General features: G+C 38.9%; 3 protein-coding genes across 5 annotated transcripts; 1 reads left to right on the forward strand and 2 right to left on the reverse strand.

Moving 5' to 3' along the window:
• Positions 1-73: 73 nt before the first annotated feature.
• Positions 74-3995, reverse strand: tdh2 (L-threonine dehydrogenase 2). The gene is made up of 9 exons (XM_079370114.1): positions 3878-3995; positions 3539-3745; positions 2897-2939; positions 2748-2818; positions 2479-2628; positions 2210-2382; positions 2032-2122; positions 1651-1920; positions 74-1032 (listed from the first exon to the last, which is right to left on the reverse strand). The coding sequence occupies exons 2-9, from the start codon at positions 3729-3731 to the stop codon at positions 887-889; spliced, it is 1137 nt and encodes a 378-aa protein (XP_079226240.1). The 5' UTR covers positions 3732-3745; positions 3878-3995; the 3' UTR covers positions 74-886.
• LOC306840679 (myotubularin-related protein 9) lies at positions 3815-11903 on the reverse strand. Of its 3 annotated transcripts, XM_079370110.1 has the most exons (11): positions 11458-11903; positions 11034-11090; positions 10570-10678; positions 10312-10437; positions 8859-9032; positions 8552-8769; positions 8299-8460; positions 7593-7734; positions 6549-6769; positions 5714-5865; positions 3815-4655 (listed from the first exon to the last, which is right to left on the reverse strand). In XM_079370110.1, the coding sequence occupies exons 1-11, from the start codon at positions 11640-11642 to the stop codon at positions 4537-4539; spliced, it is 1665 nt and encodes a 554-aa protein (XP_079226236.1). In that variant the 5' UTR covers positions 11643-11903; the 3' UTR covers positions 3815-4536. The 3 variants fall into 3 exon arrangements, with proteins under 3 accessions (XP_079226236.1, XP_079226238.1, XP_079226237.1); XM_079370112.1 differs by lacking the exon at positions 11034-11090; XM_079370111.1 differs by lacking the exon at positions 11034-11090 and having other exon boundaries at positions 8546-8769.
• Positions 11904-12924: 1021 nt separating this feature from the next.
• Positions 12925-15089, forward strand: fam167b (family with sequence similarity 167 member B). The gene is made up of 2 exons (XM_079369588.1): positions 12925-13285; positions 13709-15089. Exons 1-2 carry the CDS (start codon positions 12986-12988, stop codon positions 13970-13972), a joined length of 564 nt encoding a protein of 187 aa, XP_079225714.1. The 5' UTR covers positions 12925-12985; the 3' UTR covers positions 13973-15089.
• The last annotated feature ends 803 nt before the right edge of the window (positions 15090-15892 follow it).

The raw sequence follows: 15892 nt of genomic DNA on the forward strand, positions 1-15892 counted from the left end.
TGTTCTGCTACATTTCACGAAATTAAATTAACGTACCCAGAACAGATGTAAATAGAGACTTATTAACACTCACTGCAGTTTGGATATGCACATTTTTATTAAATCAAAGTACACAGCAGTTTTTAATAAATGTTTTTGGAAGTAAGTAATCCACAGTAGTTAAACTTTGTTTTGTTATTCCTACACCTTCATAATCCAAATCACACTGCTGAAAATAAAAAATAAAAGCTACCTTTTCGATGCCACAGCAAGGGTAGTAGGGATGTATACAGTGTGTATTTTCAATGGAGAGACTATTATTACTTGAGACTGCTTTTTAAAACAGTCAAATTGCGTAATGGGTAATAACAATCCAGACTTGAAAGACCAGGTTATTCAAGGTGATTCAGAAAGTAAAGCGGATCCAATATTTGTTACTGTAGATGTACAACGGCTCCATATTGTGATGCACATTTTTACAAACATTGTAACAGATAATTGTGTCATTGAATATGATTAACATGACAGTTTCTAAAACTTAAGACAAACATATGTTTCTCTTTCATCTGAGGCAACATTGCCATGTGTAAAGTAATGCCTTGACTATAATAACAATTAAAAACAACAAAGATGAAGAGAAGCTCGAACTTTGATAGTACATGATCCCCTGAAAAAGACTGAAATGTCTGAGCTATTATATATTGTGTCATATTTTACATTGTATATCTGAGGTTCTGACTCAGAAACCAAACTTCACAAACAGTCCCAGGCTCATATATGTAATTTTACCAGAGTAACAGATGGTACAGGTTGACAACTTATGAAAGTGAAGTGGAAAGTAGTATATTGTTGGGAAATAAAGGCTGAAGAGAAGTCAGGAATAGGGAATTAATCCAAACAGGTTTTGCTAGCTGACTGGCAAACCCTCATTGGTCCTCTTTTCTCGAATGGAGCGCAGCATGTCCGACACCAGCTCCTCAAGCCCGAAGACTGGTGCCCAGCCCCAATCTCTCCTGGCATTAGTGTCATCAAACCTCACAGGCCAGCTGTCTGCTGCAAAGAGTCAAGCAAGATGACCACTTTAATTCCAGTACACCATTTTAATTAGAAATAGTAATGTCAGAATTAATGTATAACTCATTGCTTCAGGCACATCTGAGAGAAAAACATAACTTCACAACCTGACAGATAAAGCTTTAAATGCCACCCTTTGATATGTAAACATATCATCTGCTATGATATGAATAAAACGTCTTTTTAAGCATACTTGAATTTCCCTCGGGATCAATAAAGTATCTATCTATCTATCTATCTATCTATCTATCTATCTATCTATCTATCTATCTATCTATCTATCTATCTATCTATCTATCTATCTATCTATCTATCTATCTATCTATCTATCTATCTCTATCTATTGCAAGCAAATATTCATTTCTAAGTTCTAAGTGAACAGATTTACTTTTAAATAAGATTTTATAATTTATATATGCTTTAATGCATTGCCAAATGAGGCTTTTGATTGAAAATAAGACTAATGGTTACTTACCTTAATTAGTTGTAAGTTGTACACCAAGTTATACCGTCTTTTACTCGACATAAAAAGATGTATCATCCCACTCACAAATGTTACACATGTATAGGTTAAGTACTTCCTGTTTCAAGTCGTACCAATGGTCTGGCGGACAGAGTCAGGATTGTAGGTAACCTTGAGGTATGGCAGATGCTTGCGGATTTCTTGGGCCACCTCTTCCGGAGTGAAGCTCATAGCGGCAATGTTGTAGGTCCTCAGAGAAAGTTGACACTCTGGAGCCTGCATGAACTCTACTGTAGCACGGTGGCAGTCAGAGATATGCATCATGGGAAGACGGGTGTCAGGGCGCAGGTAACACTCATGGTGACCTGTGCTGAGAGCATCATGGAAGATTTGCACTGCATAGTCTGTGAAGATAGATAACATGCATTGTTTAATCCATAACATCTTAGTTATAACAAACCATTGTAGTCGTGAATATTTGGGAGACATGTAGTTGACATTGAATGATGCAATACCTGTTGTTCCCCCTCCGGGCGGTGTGTTAACTGATATAACACCTGGGTAACGTAGGCAGCGAAAGTCCAGACCGTATTTGTGATGAAGATACTAGAAAAAAAATGGGAGATCTAGTAATGTTTTACAATGTGTATGACATTGTGTCTGTATTTCAAGATAACATCAAGATGAACCAACCTCCCCCATCAGTTCTCCATGCACTTTTGACACGCCATAGATGGTTCGAGGTCTTTGGACACAAAGGTCAGGGGCTGGATCACGTGGAGAAGAGGGACCAAATGCTCCAATGGTGCTGGGGACAAAGAGGCGTAGGCAGTTCTCTAAGGCCAAATCAAGCACATTATGGAGGCCTAGGTGGACAGAAAAAGATAGAAAATTACACGGAAAAAAAAGCTCAATCTCAGTGACAGGCAATACATATAAATGGTTTTTCGTATCCAGCAGACCTGTGATATTTATCTTGCGTGCCAAAGCCACATTAGCCTCTCCAACAGCGCTGAGCAGAGCGCTGTAGTGGACCAGCCAAGTCACACGATTGTTTACAATCAGTTCTCGGAGATGTTTGTAGTCCAACACGTCAGCGTAAACAAATGGACCTCATGGGAGAAAAGGTAAAAGAGCGAAATAAAAAAACAAAACAAAAAACAATGAATGATTTCAAATTTGAACTGAACAAAAGAGTAAATAACAGCTTATGAAAAGAGGTTTTGCCTACCACTGCTGACAACATGAGGTGGAGGCTTCTTAATGTCTGACAGGATAACATTATCTGTTCCGTACTGTTTCCTAGACATTAATATAGACATGTTATTAAGTTTAGGATACTTTGACAAACTCAAATGTCTCAATTTTTTTTTAACCCACCTCAGTATCTGTGCAAGCCCGACACCTAACTGTCCAAGACCACCTGCATACAGAAACAAAGTTTAATGTTTAATGTTCTTACAAAACAAGATGACGCTTCACGTTTGATATTAAAAAACAACAAAAAAAACAAGGTGAAGTTTTTTGTCTTTGGGTCTTTTTGTTTGTTCCAACGCTTAGTCATGGGACAAAAAGTGACTGCAGGCTATTATTCTCCCTGCATCACCCATTTGCTCTTTAAAATCACCAGCACTGTCTGTGCACGCTCTATTGTGATGAGGCTAAATGGGGTCCTGCTGGCGCAGACTGAAAACATTTGAAAAAGAAAAAAACAAAGCACATATGGCTAGTAATCTTCCCTTTTTGTTTATGAAACTCTATAATTCCCTGCTAAACCTCTATTTCATAAAATATGATGAACATAACATCTGCTTCTACTGTTGGGAGTAACTCTCACAGCTCCCTTTAACGGTTTTCTATAGGAGGCACTCAACCCCTATTGTAACTGCTCTGCAGTCAACAATAAATACCAGTTAGCTTTGAAAGAGGTAGATAACAATGGTAACTTTTGGTTAGGTGAATGAATCCTGATCGGATAAATATCAAGAGGAAGCAGCTACAACACGAGAAACTGTGAATTACCTGTGATGAGGACACGGGGGTTCTCCTGAGGAGTGGGGGATGTGCAGGTCTCTTGACTGTTCCACCTGCTCATCTGCCTGGGCAAACAGTTGAAGCTGCGACCTGGCAAACCTCGCACCCTGCTCAAACAGCCTCGACAAAACAGGCCCAGCACAGCCATAGTGGGCACACAGACCCGCACACCTGGTTGCATGTCCAGTAGTAATTCTTTGAAAAGTTAAAAAAAAACTTAACTAGATAGTACTGATTACCCAGAATACAGATAACATTTATTGCTTTTGTTCAAAGAAAATATTTATTTAAATTAAATCATAGGAGGATACAGATAACACTTTTTACCTGTGTGAAAATCCAAAATACCAAAAGATGAGTCTTGATCCAAAATCAGTCGTTCAATTTACTCCCAACTATTGCTCTAAACAAAATGACCAGCTCTGACTATGAAGACGGCTTTTCCAGGCATTTACCTTTTAGTAAACATATTAACTACTGGTTAAATAAGCAGGTGAAGAACGTCATGCTGGGCTATGTGGTCCTTGTCCACTTTGTATAATCACCAGCTTGTGGCTCTTTACTAAAACAGACTACAGTCTCCAGCTTGCAAAGCTCCATGTGTGCAAACATGCTGACTTGCTGTGCACAGGGATTTGTATTGTGAAGAGTGTTTAGCTGAGCTTAACAGGACTGGGAGGTGTGTCACATATAAAGCTTTCCTCTTTTGATATTTATGAGTGAATATATGACAGAATAAATAACCCAAAGGAGATGATGCAACATTGTGGGAACATGCAACATTTTTTCAGCATTTACCAAAATACATCAACAATACAAACATTTCTGATTAACATTTTTTGAAAGAGTAAAACAGATTGTAAACATGTAAATGCTATTGGTTGAAAAACAAAACAAGAAGAAGACAAAAAAAGCCACAGTAAAAGGCATTGCACATTGCTTACATTTCTCTTTTTAACATGCTCACATGTTCAGGTTGACAATCTTCAATTGTTCTGAATTTTCTGTATGTGCATCAGCTTTCCCCACTTAATGACCATGTTTCTTATTTCCTCCTGAGCTTCTTCAAGATGACGAGTCTGCTGGGTCCACCTCAGAAAAAAACCTGAGAATCAGAAATGGGCTTAAGTCAGTTTTAACACTCAAAATCCAAGAAATAAGTCAAAATAGCAAGGCATTGTCATGTTTTAAATTACATCAGCTTGTGTTTCAAACAGAATTACATCATGAATAAAACAGCAAAATAACTGGGCCTACATAATATAGCAGAGGTCACACCTCCAACAACTCTGTCTCGATTTGTTTCTCTACAGAGCATGTCATTGTCAGTAGATCTCCTTTGAGGGAGCAGAAATACAAACAGGTACATGAGAGAGGAAAGAGAGATATTTCACAACTAGATTGGTGTCTGTTAGTTCTAACTGATTGATGAATAATACAAAAACACTCAAAAACACACCAACACACATTTAAGAGCTTATTATATGCCATTGGAAAAAAATATTGTAATCATCGTGTTATTGTTCAGTTTCCCTCAGTTTTGCATCTTTGTGTTATTTTATAACATAGATAAATTCACATTGTATTTAAAGTCAGCTTGCAATGTTTAATCTGCTCAATGTTGATTCTGTATATAAACTCAGCAGCTAGGTAAGACTGTTTCAAATGTATGCTGAAAATAGGTTGCATGGCGGAGCAGTGGTTAGTGCTTTTGCCTCACAGTGTGGAGGTTTCTGATTCTAATACTAATGTACTGTATGCCTGGTCCATGTTCTCCACGTTCATGCAATTGAATTTATATATCATCTATGATATATGATTAGAATATGGGCAGATAAAGTTTTTTCCAGGACATTATGATGTCACTGTGAAGTATGAAAATGAAAATTAAGATATATCCTCCAAGAAATAATTTGACATAGAGTTATTTAGAATAGGTATGACATGAGGTTAGTGACATTGACCTTTGTGAGCAGTTGAGATTTGTGCCAAGTAAGAAGACTTTTTGAAGCATAACAAAGTAGCAAACATATTTAAACACAAATATAATATACAAATATAAACACAATATCTGGCCTTCACTGGCAAAGTACATACAAAACATAAAAAACAATACATAAAGATAATTCATATACACAAGTCTGTATTAATGTTGCAAGTCACCTCTCCAAAGTTGCAGGGACTGAGGGTGAACTGATGGCCAGATTGCTAGCTCAGTGGGTTCATACAGCGGGTTAGAGTAGTAGTCTCTCTCCCTGGGCCTCAACAGAGCTCTGAACAAACAGTGAGTCCTTTCCATCACTCCAAGAGCCCGCCTGAGAGAGAAAAACATATACGTACATGTATTATTTAATTTAAATGATTATCTACGCACACTCTTTCATGTAAACACTGTAATGATAACTACCTCAGGTTTACTTCATCATCCTCTTACAATACTCACCACTGCTCTATTATCTATTTAGTCTTGTACATATTAAGTCTCTAATTACTTGTTTATATTTTTAGTTGATTGTTAATATTTAATGTCTACATTTGAGAGCACAGTCTACCAAAGTTAAATTCCTTATGTGTTAAAAATACCTGGCCAATAAAGCTGATTCTGATTCAGAATAAGGCGTAAGGTAACAAGAAGAAGAAAGATATAGGCCTACTATATATATATTAATCCCTTAATGGGAAATTCAATTATACACTGTTGTTGAACATGCTACATACACATACACAAACAGGATCCTACGGACATACATTAATGGAGAGGGGTCAGAGTGCCCAAAGCGAGCACTCCTAAGCTGACGGGGGGTTGATGCCTTGCTCACGGGCTCCTCTGCAGTGCTCAGGAAGTGAACTGGTTCCTCTCCAGCGAGCAGAACAATTTCCAGATTTGATCTGCAGCTGGAATTGAACTAGCAACCCAACTAAAGTCCCTTCAGACTACACTCTTGCCGTCCCTCAAACATTAATTCCCATTTCCCAGTCACAGAGAAGTACCACTGACCTCTCCTGATGGCTGTTGCACAGGAAGGTGCCAAAGTCGGAAGCGTAGGCTTCAGTTGCTAGCCTAAGGAGTAGCGCCTCAGAGAAACCCAGCGCCAAGGGAAACTGACGCCAGAGTTGCCACACACAGTCCAGAAGCAGCAGGAAGACGGGGGACTCCTGCTGGAGACGGGCATGTGAAAAGGCTGAGTGGGCACATCGCTTCATGAATGGGTGTCCTGCCTGGAGAGAAGAATAGTTATTTACGTAAACTGCCAAACCCCACTTAAAGCTCTTTTTTCTGGGGGTGGGGGTGGGGGGGATCTTATAAGATAACAAACAAATTACAACATTATGTTCTTGTTAAACTTGACAAAACAAACTAAAAATAATATATGGCCTTAATCCTCTTCCCTAATTTAATATTTTTATTGTAGGTTAAATTGAAAATATTTATAAAAGGGAACGTATATAAGCATCATTGTTTTATTCATTTATTTACTCAGGCTAAATTAATGATTAGCTGGGACTTGTGAAGCCATTTCCCTGAAATGTAGTTAAGGTTGCACTGTACGTGTTACTGTTACGGAAAATAAATGTTGGAAGGAGAAGTACTTTTTTTTAAATCCATGCCCAAGCATGCATTAGACTGAATATGACTTTTTTTCTCTTGAGGCATTTCCTTTCCTTCAGGGGTAAACTGTGAAGCAATATCCGTTAAGCAAGACCGATTTTTCATATTTGGTAATAACAACATGAACAACAATGCTTAAAAGACATCTTTCTTTGGATTTGAAATGTCAACTGTATTAAAAGATTGAAAATGTTGATTTTAGACAGAGACTCAGTAAATCTAAAGCTATTAAAGATCTTCATACAGTAGGTGCAGCACTGAGTTTGAAAAAAAAAAAAACTTAAAACATTTAGTCACCTTCTCCTGTGTCTCTATTTTCAAGTCCAATTTATTTATTTTTTTAGATTTCAGTTATTTTTAAATCACACATTTGAACATTTTAGATTATTAGACACAACATACACACACACACACACACACACACACACACACCTGTACCCACTCCCTCTCTAGCAGAGCCAGAAATCCCTCCAGGGAGCGGCAGCATGGATCCATGATAAGCTGAGCCAGAGTGCTGATGAGCAGAGTGGAATCCATCCCCTCAGAGCCATGTACTAGAACTGAGTGTCCATCCCTGGTCAGAAAAAAACCCAAAACATCAATCCTTAACTTAAGTGGTGCTGACAGGTTTTAATTGTTGGATGTGTATTTTTTTTTTTTTTTGTTCTTGCATTTATGTCCAGCCATGCCTTTGGTCTTTTAACCGTTCTTATGTTATTTACATAAAGAGGTGAACAGCTTTAGCCAAAGTTTCTCTTTAGATCTTCTTTCTTAGATCATGGAGATAATGTGGTTAAGGTATGTGCTAAATATAAGCTCCTCAGTTGTTGTGTTAAACGTAAATTATCTTCTTCATACTGATGATCTTCATACTATAAGTGTTGCTGGAGCTCTTTTTGAACTCTTGAAGCCTTTCATTCGCCTTGGTATAGTTTTCGGAGCTGGCAGAAAGCCCTACTCCGCTTTGCATTTTTCCACAAGTTACAACTTCTGATTAACTATCCTACAACCAAACTTTTTAGGATAAAAGTAAAAATGTGTTTCACATAAGGGATTAAACTTTGCAGTGAGACAACAAGAGATGGGTAAGCACCATCAGTACCAATAGCACAGACAAACACCTGGTTGGACTTCCTACCTCTCCACACATTCTGCCAGCAGGCCAGCAGTTGAAAGAGCAGTTTGGACGTAAGACAGCCACTTTGAATTCTCAAGCTTACTAAGCCAACGATCCATATTATTGGACTCCTCACCACAGGCCTCCACCAGCTTAATTAGACTCTCTTGCAGCGCTTTACCTCTGCAGACACATCAATAACAAAAATGTGAATAAAGTTTAAAGACACAGAACAGAATCCAATACTCCTCTACCATTTCTTACATACACACACTTTTCCATTTGTCTGTTCAGTCTCTTCCAGCAGCTATAACAGGATTTGGACTCAAACCCTCCACCTGTCATCCGTGCCTGCATCGCCTGCTGACTGGACCGTGTGTCAATAATATAACCTTTGTCTGAGCCATCAATCACAGCCTGGAGGAGGTCCTCGTCTTCTTTGCAGCGCTTCTTATTGGCTCCTGGCAGTGGCTGACTGCTGCGCATGATTACCTGCAAAGGTTTTGTTTGATTGTAATCATTATGGGTTTTTTTGTATGAATTGTAGGATTTTGGTCAGGATTTATTAATGAGTTGCTTACCATGCCATTCTTCCTGTGATAGTAGCAGAGGACAGGAAACCGTCCTCCCTGTCTGAACTTGGCAACCTTCTTCAGCATGTTATCATCTATACTCTTTGGAACAATGACAGCTGGAGGGTAAGAGGGACACACTAAGTAGTCTCTATTAACAGTGCTCACTCGCCATCGATCATGCTGCAAACAGAGGAGAAAGACAATAAAGAAAATAAGCTTGCACATGTTGCACACGGTTGCACATGATCAATGAATGGTGACTGAAAAAATACACTCTTGTGTTTTTGTAAACCTTTGCAATCTTTGTACACGGCCAACTGAATTTTCACATTAACCACCCTGTTTTGTGGCTTTATGTCAAAAGATATGAGAAATACAGAAACAGCTCTGGCTTGAATTAGTTCATCTCCCTGTGCACATAGCACTTGCTTCCTGCTGAATAAACAACATCTAAACCTCTGTCTCTAAATCTTTGTTTTGCCACTCTTGATTTACAGTAAATAAGGGTGATACAAGACTAGAAGAGGCCAATACTAATACAAAAATGTCAAATTTCTACTTAAGGGAAAACTCATTCGACCATTCCACACCATTGATTTGACTATTTGACTTTATCTTAAAAAAAAAAAAAGATAAATCAAAAAATCAATCCTTTTTAAAACAGACATTACTAGTAACCAACCCAAAGCTTTGTTGAGTTTATTTTTCAGGTTGTTGATTGATTGTTATAGCAACATTTTACAAGTGTTCTATTTAGAGTTTTACTTATTGATGTAAAAGTTTTCTTTTGATCCACCCTGAAAAAGAAAATTTGATTTGTATCGCTAAAGCTGAAAACAAATTAAAAAGGTGCATTTTGAATGTATTTAGACAAATTGTTAGATGACCAGGTCTGAAAGAGAAATTATAAATGTTGTGCTCTTTCGCACTTAAATTCTTTTTTTTTTAAATATAGCCCTTAAAACTTATTTTCTATTTATTTTGTGTTAGTATGTGAGCATTAGAGGATATGCCTATCTTTCAGAACAATTAATTCCTTTAATTTCAAATTTGACATTAAACATACAGGTTCCAAACAAGTGTGAAGAACAGACATCCAACTACGACTACAGACTTGTAAATGTTCTTGGAACATTGTGCCAATAAAAACACACAACAATGTTGCCCTCAGGGTCGGCCCCTCACCATAGCGACACACTATTTCCCAGAGGAAGGTTCATGTCTATTAGGCACATATTCAAGCTGTGTGCAGCACATTCTGGAGTTGCAACGCAACATGAATATCCTGCATCCTGAACCCTACACTTAGCTTCCCGGACATTTTCCTGTAATATGGTTGTAGAATTGTTGTTAGGAGAAGTTGCCTGTATTTGTATGATCATATATTGTTTAAAGCATGTCGGACTACATTCCTCCACACCAAAAAGAGATATGAAACATAGATTTGTGTTTTGCTTACGAGCTCCTTCATTTGACTGTACAGCTTTTCAGTGGATGACAGACCCCACTGGTCCTGCAGGCTAAGATCAGAGGGTCTGTAAAAGAAAGGATACATCTCCGAGGCAGAGTCCAAACAGGACAGGGTCTGGAGAAAGAACACTTTATCGGATTTAAAGCCCACAAGAAAGGAATTGTGTGTGAAAATAGAGGACATAAAATGAGAACACGTTTGCAATATGTTACAGGCTTAGACGGCTCATTATATTTTTTGTTGTACCTCAATAGAATGTGCAATATTGAGACACTGCTCCATGCCTGGGATGTCAAGCTGGAGCACACGCAGATCTTTACACTTGATGGTTATTGTCCCTGAAGATCCAGATATCCTGGGGGGCAAGAAATTACAACAATAAGACCCTACCACCAGAAAATCTGTTTGGAGTGTAGCAGTGCGGACAGTGTGACTTGCTGCTGTATTGTAATGTAAACCTAGCCAGTTGGGCTGTGTGGAGTTGCGCAGTACGCAACCCATAGCCCACATTGTTGACCAAAAAACAGCATAATAATTAGTTTCAGTGATGCTCAGACTTAGAAAAAAGGAAAAGCTGTTAGCAACGCACAACAGTGTGTGGAGAAGGTGACACAAAAATTGTGTTGCTTAAGTCTAGTTAGCACATTTTATATGTCCATTATCTGTGAGCGGCATAAAGCAGACACATGGCAACACAAATGATGTCAAACCTTTGACCGTGGGCTGCATTAGAGAAGAGGCCGGAATAGGCCGAAAGGTTTTCCACACTGGTTAAAAAGATTTAAGGAATAATGGAGTTAGACATTCAGAAATAGGAGCATTCAATGGAACAGTAGACACCTTTGGTTTTGAAAACTGGTGTTATTTGTTTACAAGACCGAGTTTTAACAACAATACTCAGAAAACCTCTGTCTTATAAAGACCTTTAACCCCATATGAATTAATGTAATTAGTGGTTGGAAGCAATCAAATTGCTGTCATGGTGCTATTTAATTATGTGGATTAAACAGTCATTTGTTTACGGCACTTGAAAAAAATGGAAGCAAAGGTTATATGGCTGTCATAGCGTATTTCTTCATTGAATGATAGGGTATAGTTTGTCAGTATTGTTGATGAACAGTCCTTCTCCCTCACCTTTTCTCAATAGCATCGATGTTCCTGAGGAGCAGTAAAATCTGCCGGGAGCTGCTCTCCTCCCTGTCCGAGAAGAGCAGGTGGTGGCCTGTGATGCACAGGGTGCCTCTGCTCGGAGGGTGCAGCGGCTGTCGGAGGACAACATCGTCCACATTGGCGGTCTTGATGTGTTCAGAAAACTCCATCAACTCCTCGTCACAAACCAAGTTCCTCTGCGGAAAAAGAACTCTTTCTGTCCTACAATTTCGAAGTGAAAACGCAATTAAAATCTCTCTGTCACCTCTCTTAAGAAATCGAAAGCAGAATCAGTCCCGTTATCTCATTTGGGTAGCAGCGCACTTGCGCTGTTTGTTTAATAATGAAGTTTCTATAAACATAGCCAGACTCCAGTGTTGCTCAAATTTGACTCACACATGGGCATGGCTGAACAAAACCGTGTTGCTCGAGAGAACAGAAAGCGGAAGTGCACGTTTCCTGAGAAAAAGCAACTCTGAAATGTGTCACAAATTGCTAGTAAAAAAAAACTTTGTGAGTGGATAGGTGGGTGGGGGTTGGTGGGGGTTGGGGGGGGGGGGGGGGGGGGGGGTGGGTTTCAGTGGCTTCTGGCATGTGGCAGTATTATTCATGAGCACTAGGTGGCAGCACATTCAAACGTAAACCGTCTTTGAACGCACACCAGATCTGAATAGGTTTTAATTTGGCCACACTGTGGTAAATGAAGCGTTGCAAACCATAGTTAAATAATGAAGCAAGTAAAACCTGCATGTGTGTAGTCTGTTAGCGTAACTGTAGGCCTATTGTAACATGAACAGTACTGTTAATTGTTCATAATTAACTTAATGTATCATATTTTCTTGGACAAGTAAGAGGGACACTTGTAGGCTACCTTTTACTATTGGCTTCCATTAGCCTAAATGAACACGTTAAAGCATCGGCAACAAAACTGCAAGTGAACGACTGGGAGGAGGAGACCATTGAGGTTTTTTTTTATTTCTTTATTTTTTTATCAACGAAGATAAATATCCACCCCTCAACACCTCAAGCAGTGGAGAAAAGAAAACCAACACTGTGACTACTTTTACCGTTCGTGTGCCACTTGTGCCTTTACTTGTCTTGCTACATCTTGTATTGACTTTGTCAACAGAGTTAGGCGCAACAAGTGTTTAACTTCAGCCTAAACCCTTTCGGTAAAATTGACATACATTTTCTATGTATGAAAATCAACAAACAAACGAGCTTTGCTGCCGTTTTCTTTTATTTGTAATTTGACAGACGGACAGACAGACAGACAGATAGATAGTTTATTTTATTTTTTTAATTGAAGAGACATCTGGAACTTAAATATCTTAATTCCGAGTATTTAATACCACTTTATATCCAGCGTTGCTGTCCAGTGAGGGATGGGCGGTCACTGCGTCTCATCTCCATATAAAGGAGGTGAAGACCTGTTGCGCTCACACCGCCCTGCTGCCAATCTAGAGCGTGAAGTGAACGCGCATTACCAAGTACCACTTTCATCACTGCGCCAATGGACTTTAAAGAGTTTGGAGGGGATTCCTCCGAGGGAGAGACTGAGGACCTGGACAGCGTAAAAGCACTTACAGAGAAGCTAAAGTTACAAACCCGTAGACCATCCTATCTGGAGTGGCAGGAGCGGGTACGGAGTCGATCGTGGAAGGAGAGTTATTCCGCAGGCAGCCCGGGATCTGAAGGAAATGCTGTTCCTATTCCTGCGACTCTGAGTAATGACAATTCACAAATAGTTGTCCGCAACATTTGTGGCTTTGATACTATGGATGATGCTTTGGAGTTCCTAAGAAAGGAGCTGGTAAGTGACCTTAATTCACAAAAAATACCCCTCAAAAAGTGAATTTTAATGCAGAAGCAGGAGACAACGTTACCTCTCAAAATATAAGTTTCCCATCCACATAGGTGTGATTTATGTAGATGCCAATCTTCCTATGGTTCAGGTGTAAGTTGTCAGCTTTCCATGAACATCTGACTTAACTTATAGGGCAATGACTTCACGGAGTCCTAGTGAAAAACAGTTGGTTAAACAATGTGATGTCTATCTCAGACTGCAACCCTTATAGTCCACTTGCCAGTTTTCTGCACACTTGAATAAGATGATAATAAACCCTGAAGTAGCGCAATCTTTCTCCAAACTCCCAAGTTATTTTTTTCTGGTATCTCATTGACCAGATTTTATTTTCGACATCTCTCCCTTAACCCTCTCATTTCTTCTCCTCAGAGGGAGATGCAGGTTCAGGACAACCATCTGGCTTGTCAATTGATTCGTCTGCGGGGGGAGATTCACCGGCTGAAGGTAGAGCAGGTGTGTGATCGCCACAAGGAGATGCTGGACGATGCAACATACGAACTGGAGGAGTGTGATGAGGAGTCAGACCTGCTATGTGACATCCCTATGAAGGCGGCCTTCGCTCTATCCACCCCACTCAAACACCTCGGCCTCACCAAGATGAACATAAACTCCAGACGCTTCTCTCTGTGTTAAAAAGCCCAACCATTACTGAAGATATTCCCATCATCTCCTCTCTGTGTAGACATATTATGAGGCTTATTTTCTCTTTCGGAGGAGTTTTGCTGATAGAACTAAGGGGCACTGAAAGCCAAGTGCTCTGACTGCAAATAGAATAACTGCTTTAATATGCACAGGCCTGACACAAAAGCAAGTGTCCATCTCCAGGCACACTTAATACAGACACTTTTTCCTGGACTGAGCCTGAGTTTCTCTACTGCTGCTAACTTCTTAGTGCAATGCTCATCAGAGTAGAAAGACTTAAATTTGGGCTAAAAAAAGAGACATGGAATGGGCATTTTGTGCAACATCTTACTTCCAACGATTTGGCATTGTAAAACCTTGTATCATAAGCATTAAATAAAGGTGAAGTTAGGATGTGATATGCTGGGGTTCACTTTAGACTGTGTCTTCATAGCTTCATGGAGCTTTTTAGATAACTAGCTACTGACATTAGATCAGGGGTCACAAACAAAGTGTTGGAGCCTCAGGAGATGTTTGCTGGATAAATCAATTTACAAAATAGGAACCAAAAAGATTTTTTTATTTTTATTTTTTCAAGCTTATCAAATATTATTAAATCTTTTAGGCTGTTAAAAGCCAGTGATGTTATACATTTTATTTTAAGAGGTCATGTGGTGAAACATCTAGAAACCCCTGTTTTACATTAGTCCATGTAAACCTTACATTTTTGGTATGCTCAATTTATACTGAAACATATTTTGAACACTGAAGTTTTCACTTTGGTACTGTTGTGTGTGAGGGTTCACGCTTTATTTCCTCCCCTCACTATGAGCCACCAAAAATATCTCCCAATGCAGTGACAGGACCGAGGACGCAATGCCTAATGCTTTTTTGTTTTCCATTACTATGTCCAGATGCTGCAGAGCACAGATTCATAACCATATATGGCTGGACAGTGACCAAGTTTATTTAACTACTCAGTGGGCAGTTTAGTTCATGTTGAATTATATGTTTTATAACTTAACAGCATTCATAAAAGAGAGAATAAAATACTTTTGAAGATTGATATATAGATTACAACTGCTATTTGTACTTATACAGCACAATATTAAAGACACTTTTACACGTGTGTTGCTTGTGAATTTTATGTGGTAGTTTCAAGTCTTGATTTTAGACATGCTGTGGAGTAATTCTTATCTTATTCAGGCTAAATATCACCACTATTCCATCAGATTCATCCTCATTATCCGTCCTCAGTTTAAAAGAGTTTTGTTACCCTGCACAATAAGGATCTTCTTTCTGTCTATGAGACATTCACGATCCAGTGTAAAATTCCCACATATGAATGGAGCCCCAGAGGCATGTGTAGAAAACACAGACATTGTTGGAGATAATTTGTTTTACAAGAAACCAAATATGCCTCGGCAGAGTCAGGTCATTGTTTTAAATGAGAGCACTTCGAGAACTGCTGAGATGTTCACAATGTGGCATACTTGAGGACATAGATGACCTAATGTATGTCGTCAGACTTCAATAGTGAAAATAAATATCAAATGGACATTTTAAAGAGGCCAAGTAATTTTTTACCCACAGGCTTTATTCGGGGAATATCTTTACAATAAAGTGCCTCTGACTTGTGTTTGTTATGCCACTCAGGTCTGCCCTGCAGATACTTGCCTTTGACCTTCCATATCATACCACATGTCATATGAGCAGTAGTTGATAGAAGATAGATGATAGATAGATAGATAGATACTTTATTGATCCCGAGGGAAATTCAAGTTGAACACAAGGGTGAAGAAGAGTGAACACAAGGTAATTGTATCCCCAGATTGCTTAAACCCAAGTCAGTATTTGAAATTCTTTAAGACTGTACTGTGATATACATGAGAAGCATAAGCAAAAAAAAAAAAAAAAAAAAGTAGAATACAC

This window comes from Symphodus melops, assembly GCF_947650265.1.
Source record: "Symphodus melops genome assembly, chromosome: 19".
NCBI lineage: Eukaryota > Metazoa > Chordata > Actinopteri > Labriformes > Labridae > Symphodus > Symphodus melops.

Bases quoted from the DNA above. Each gene is read 5' to 3' on its own strand.
- tdh2 (XM_079370114.1), bottom strand. From the start codon at position 3,731: ATGCAACCAGGTGTGCGGGTCTGTGTGCCCACTATGGCTGTGCTGGGC. The intron at 2,940-3,538 runs GTAATTCACAGT...TTCTGTATGCAG, and splicing joins CCCCCGTGTCCTCATCACAG to GTGGTCTTGGACAGTTAGGT. The intron at 1,921-2,031 runs GTATTGCATCAT...CTATCTTCACAG, and splicing joins GCCCGGAGGGGGAACAACAG to ACTATGCAGTGCAAATCTTC.
- LOC306840679 (XM_079370110.1), bottom strand. From the start codon at position 11,642: ATGGAGTTTTCTGAACACATCAAGACCGCCAATGTGGACGATGTTGTC. The intron at 11,091-11,457 runs GTGAGGGAGAAG...CTTTTTAACCAG, and splicing joins ATCGATGCTATTGAGAAAAG to TGTGGAAAACCTTTCGGCCT. The intron at 5,866-6,548 runs GTCAGTGGTACT...TTTCTCTCTCAG, and splicing joins TGCAACAGCCATCAGGAGAG to GCGGGCTCTTGGAGTGATGG.
- fam167b (XM_079369588.1), top strand. From the start codon at position 12,986: ATGGACTTTAAAGAGTTTGGAGGGGATTCCTCCGAGGGAGAGACTGAG. The intron at 13,286-13,708 runs GTAAGTGACCTT...TCTTCTCCTCAG, and splicing joins AGTTCCTAAGAAAGGAGCTG to AGGGAGATGCAGGTTCAGGA.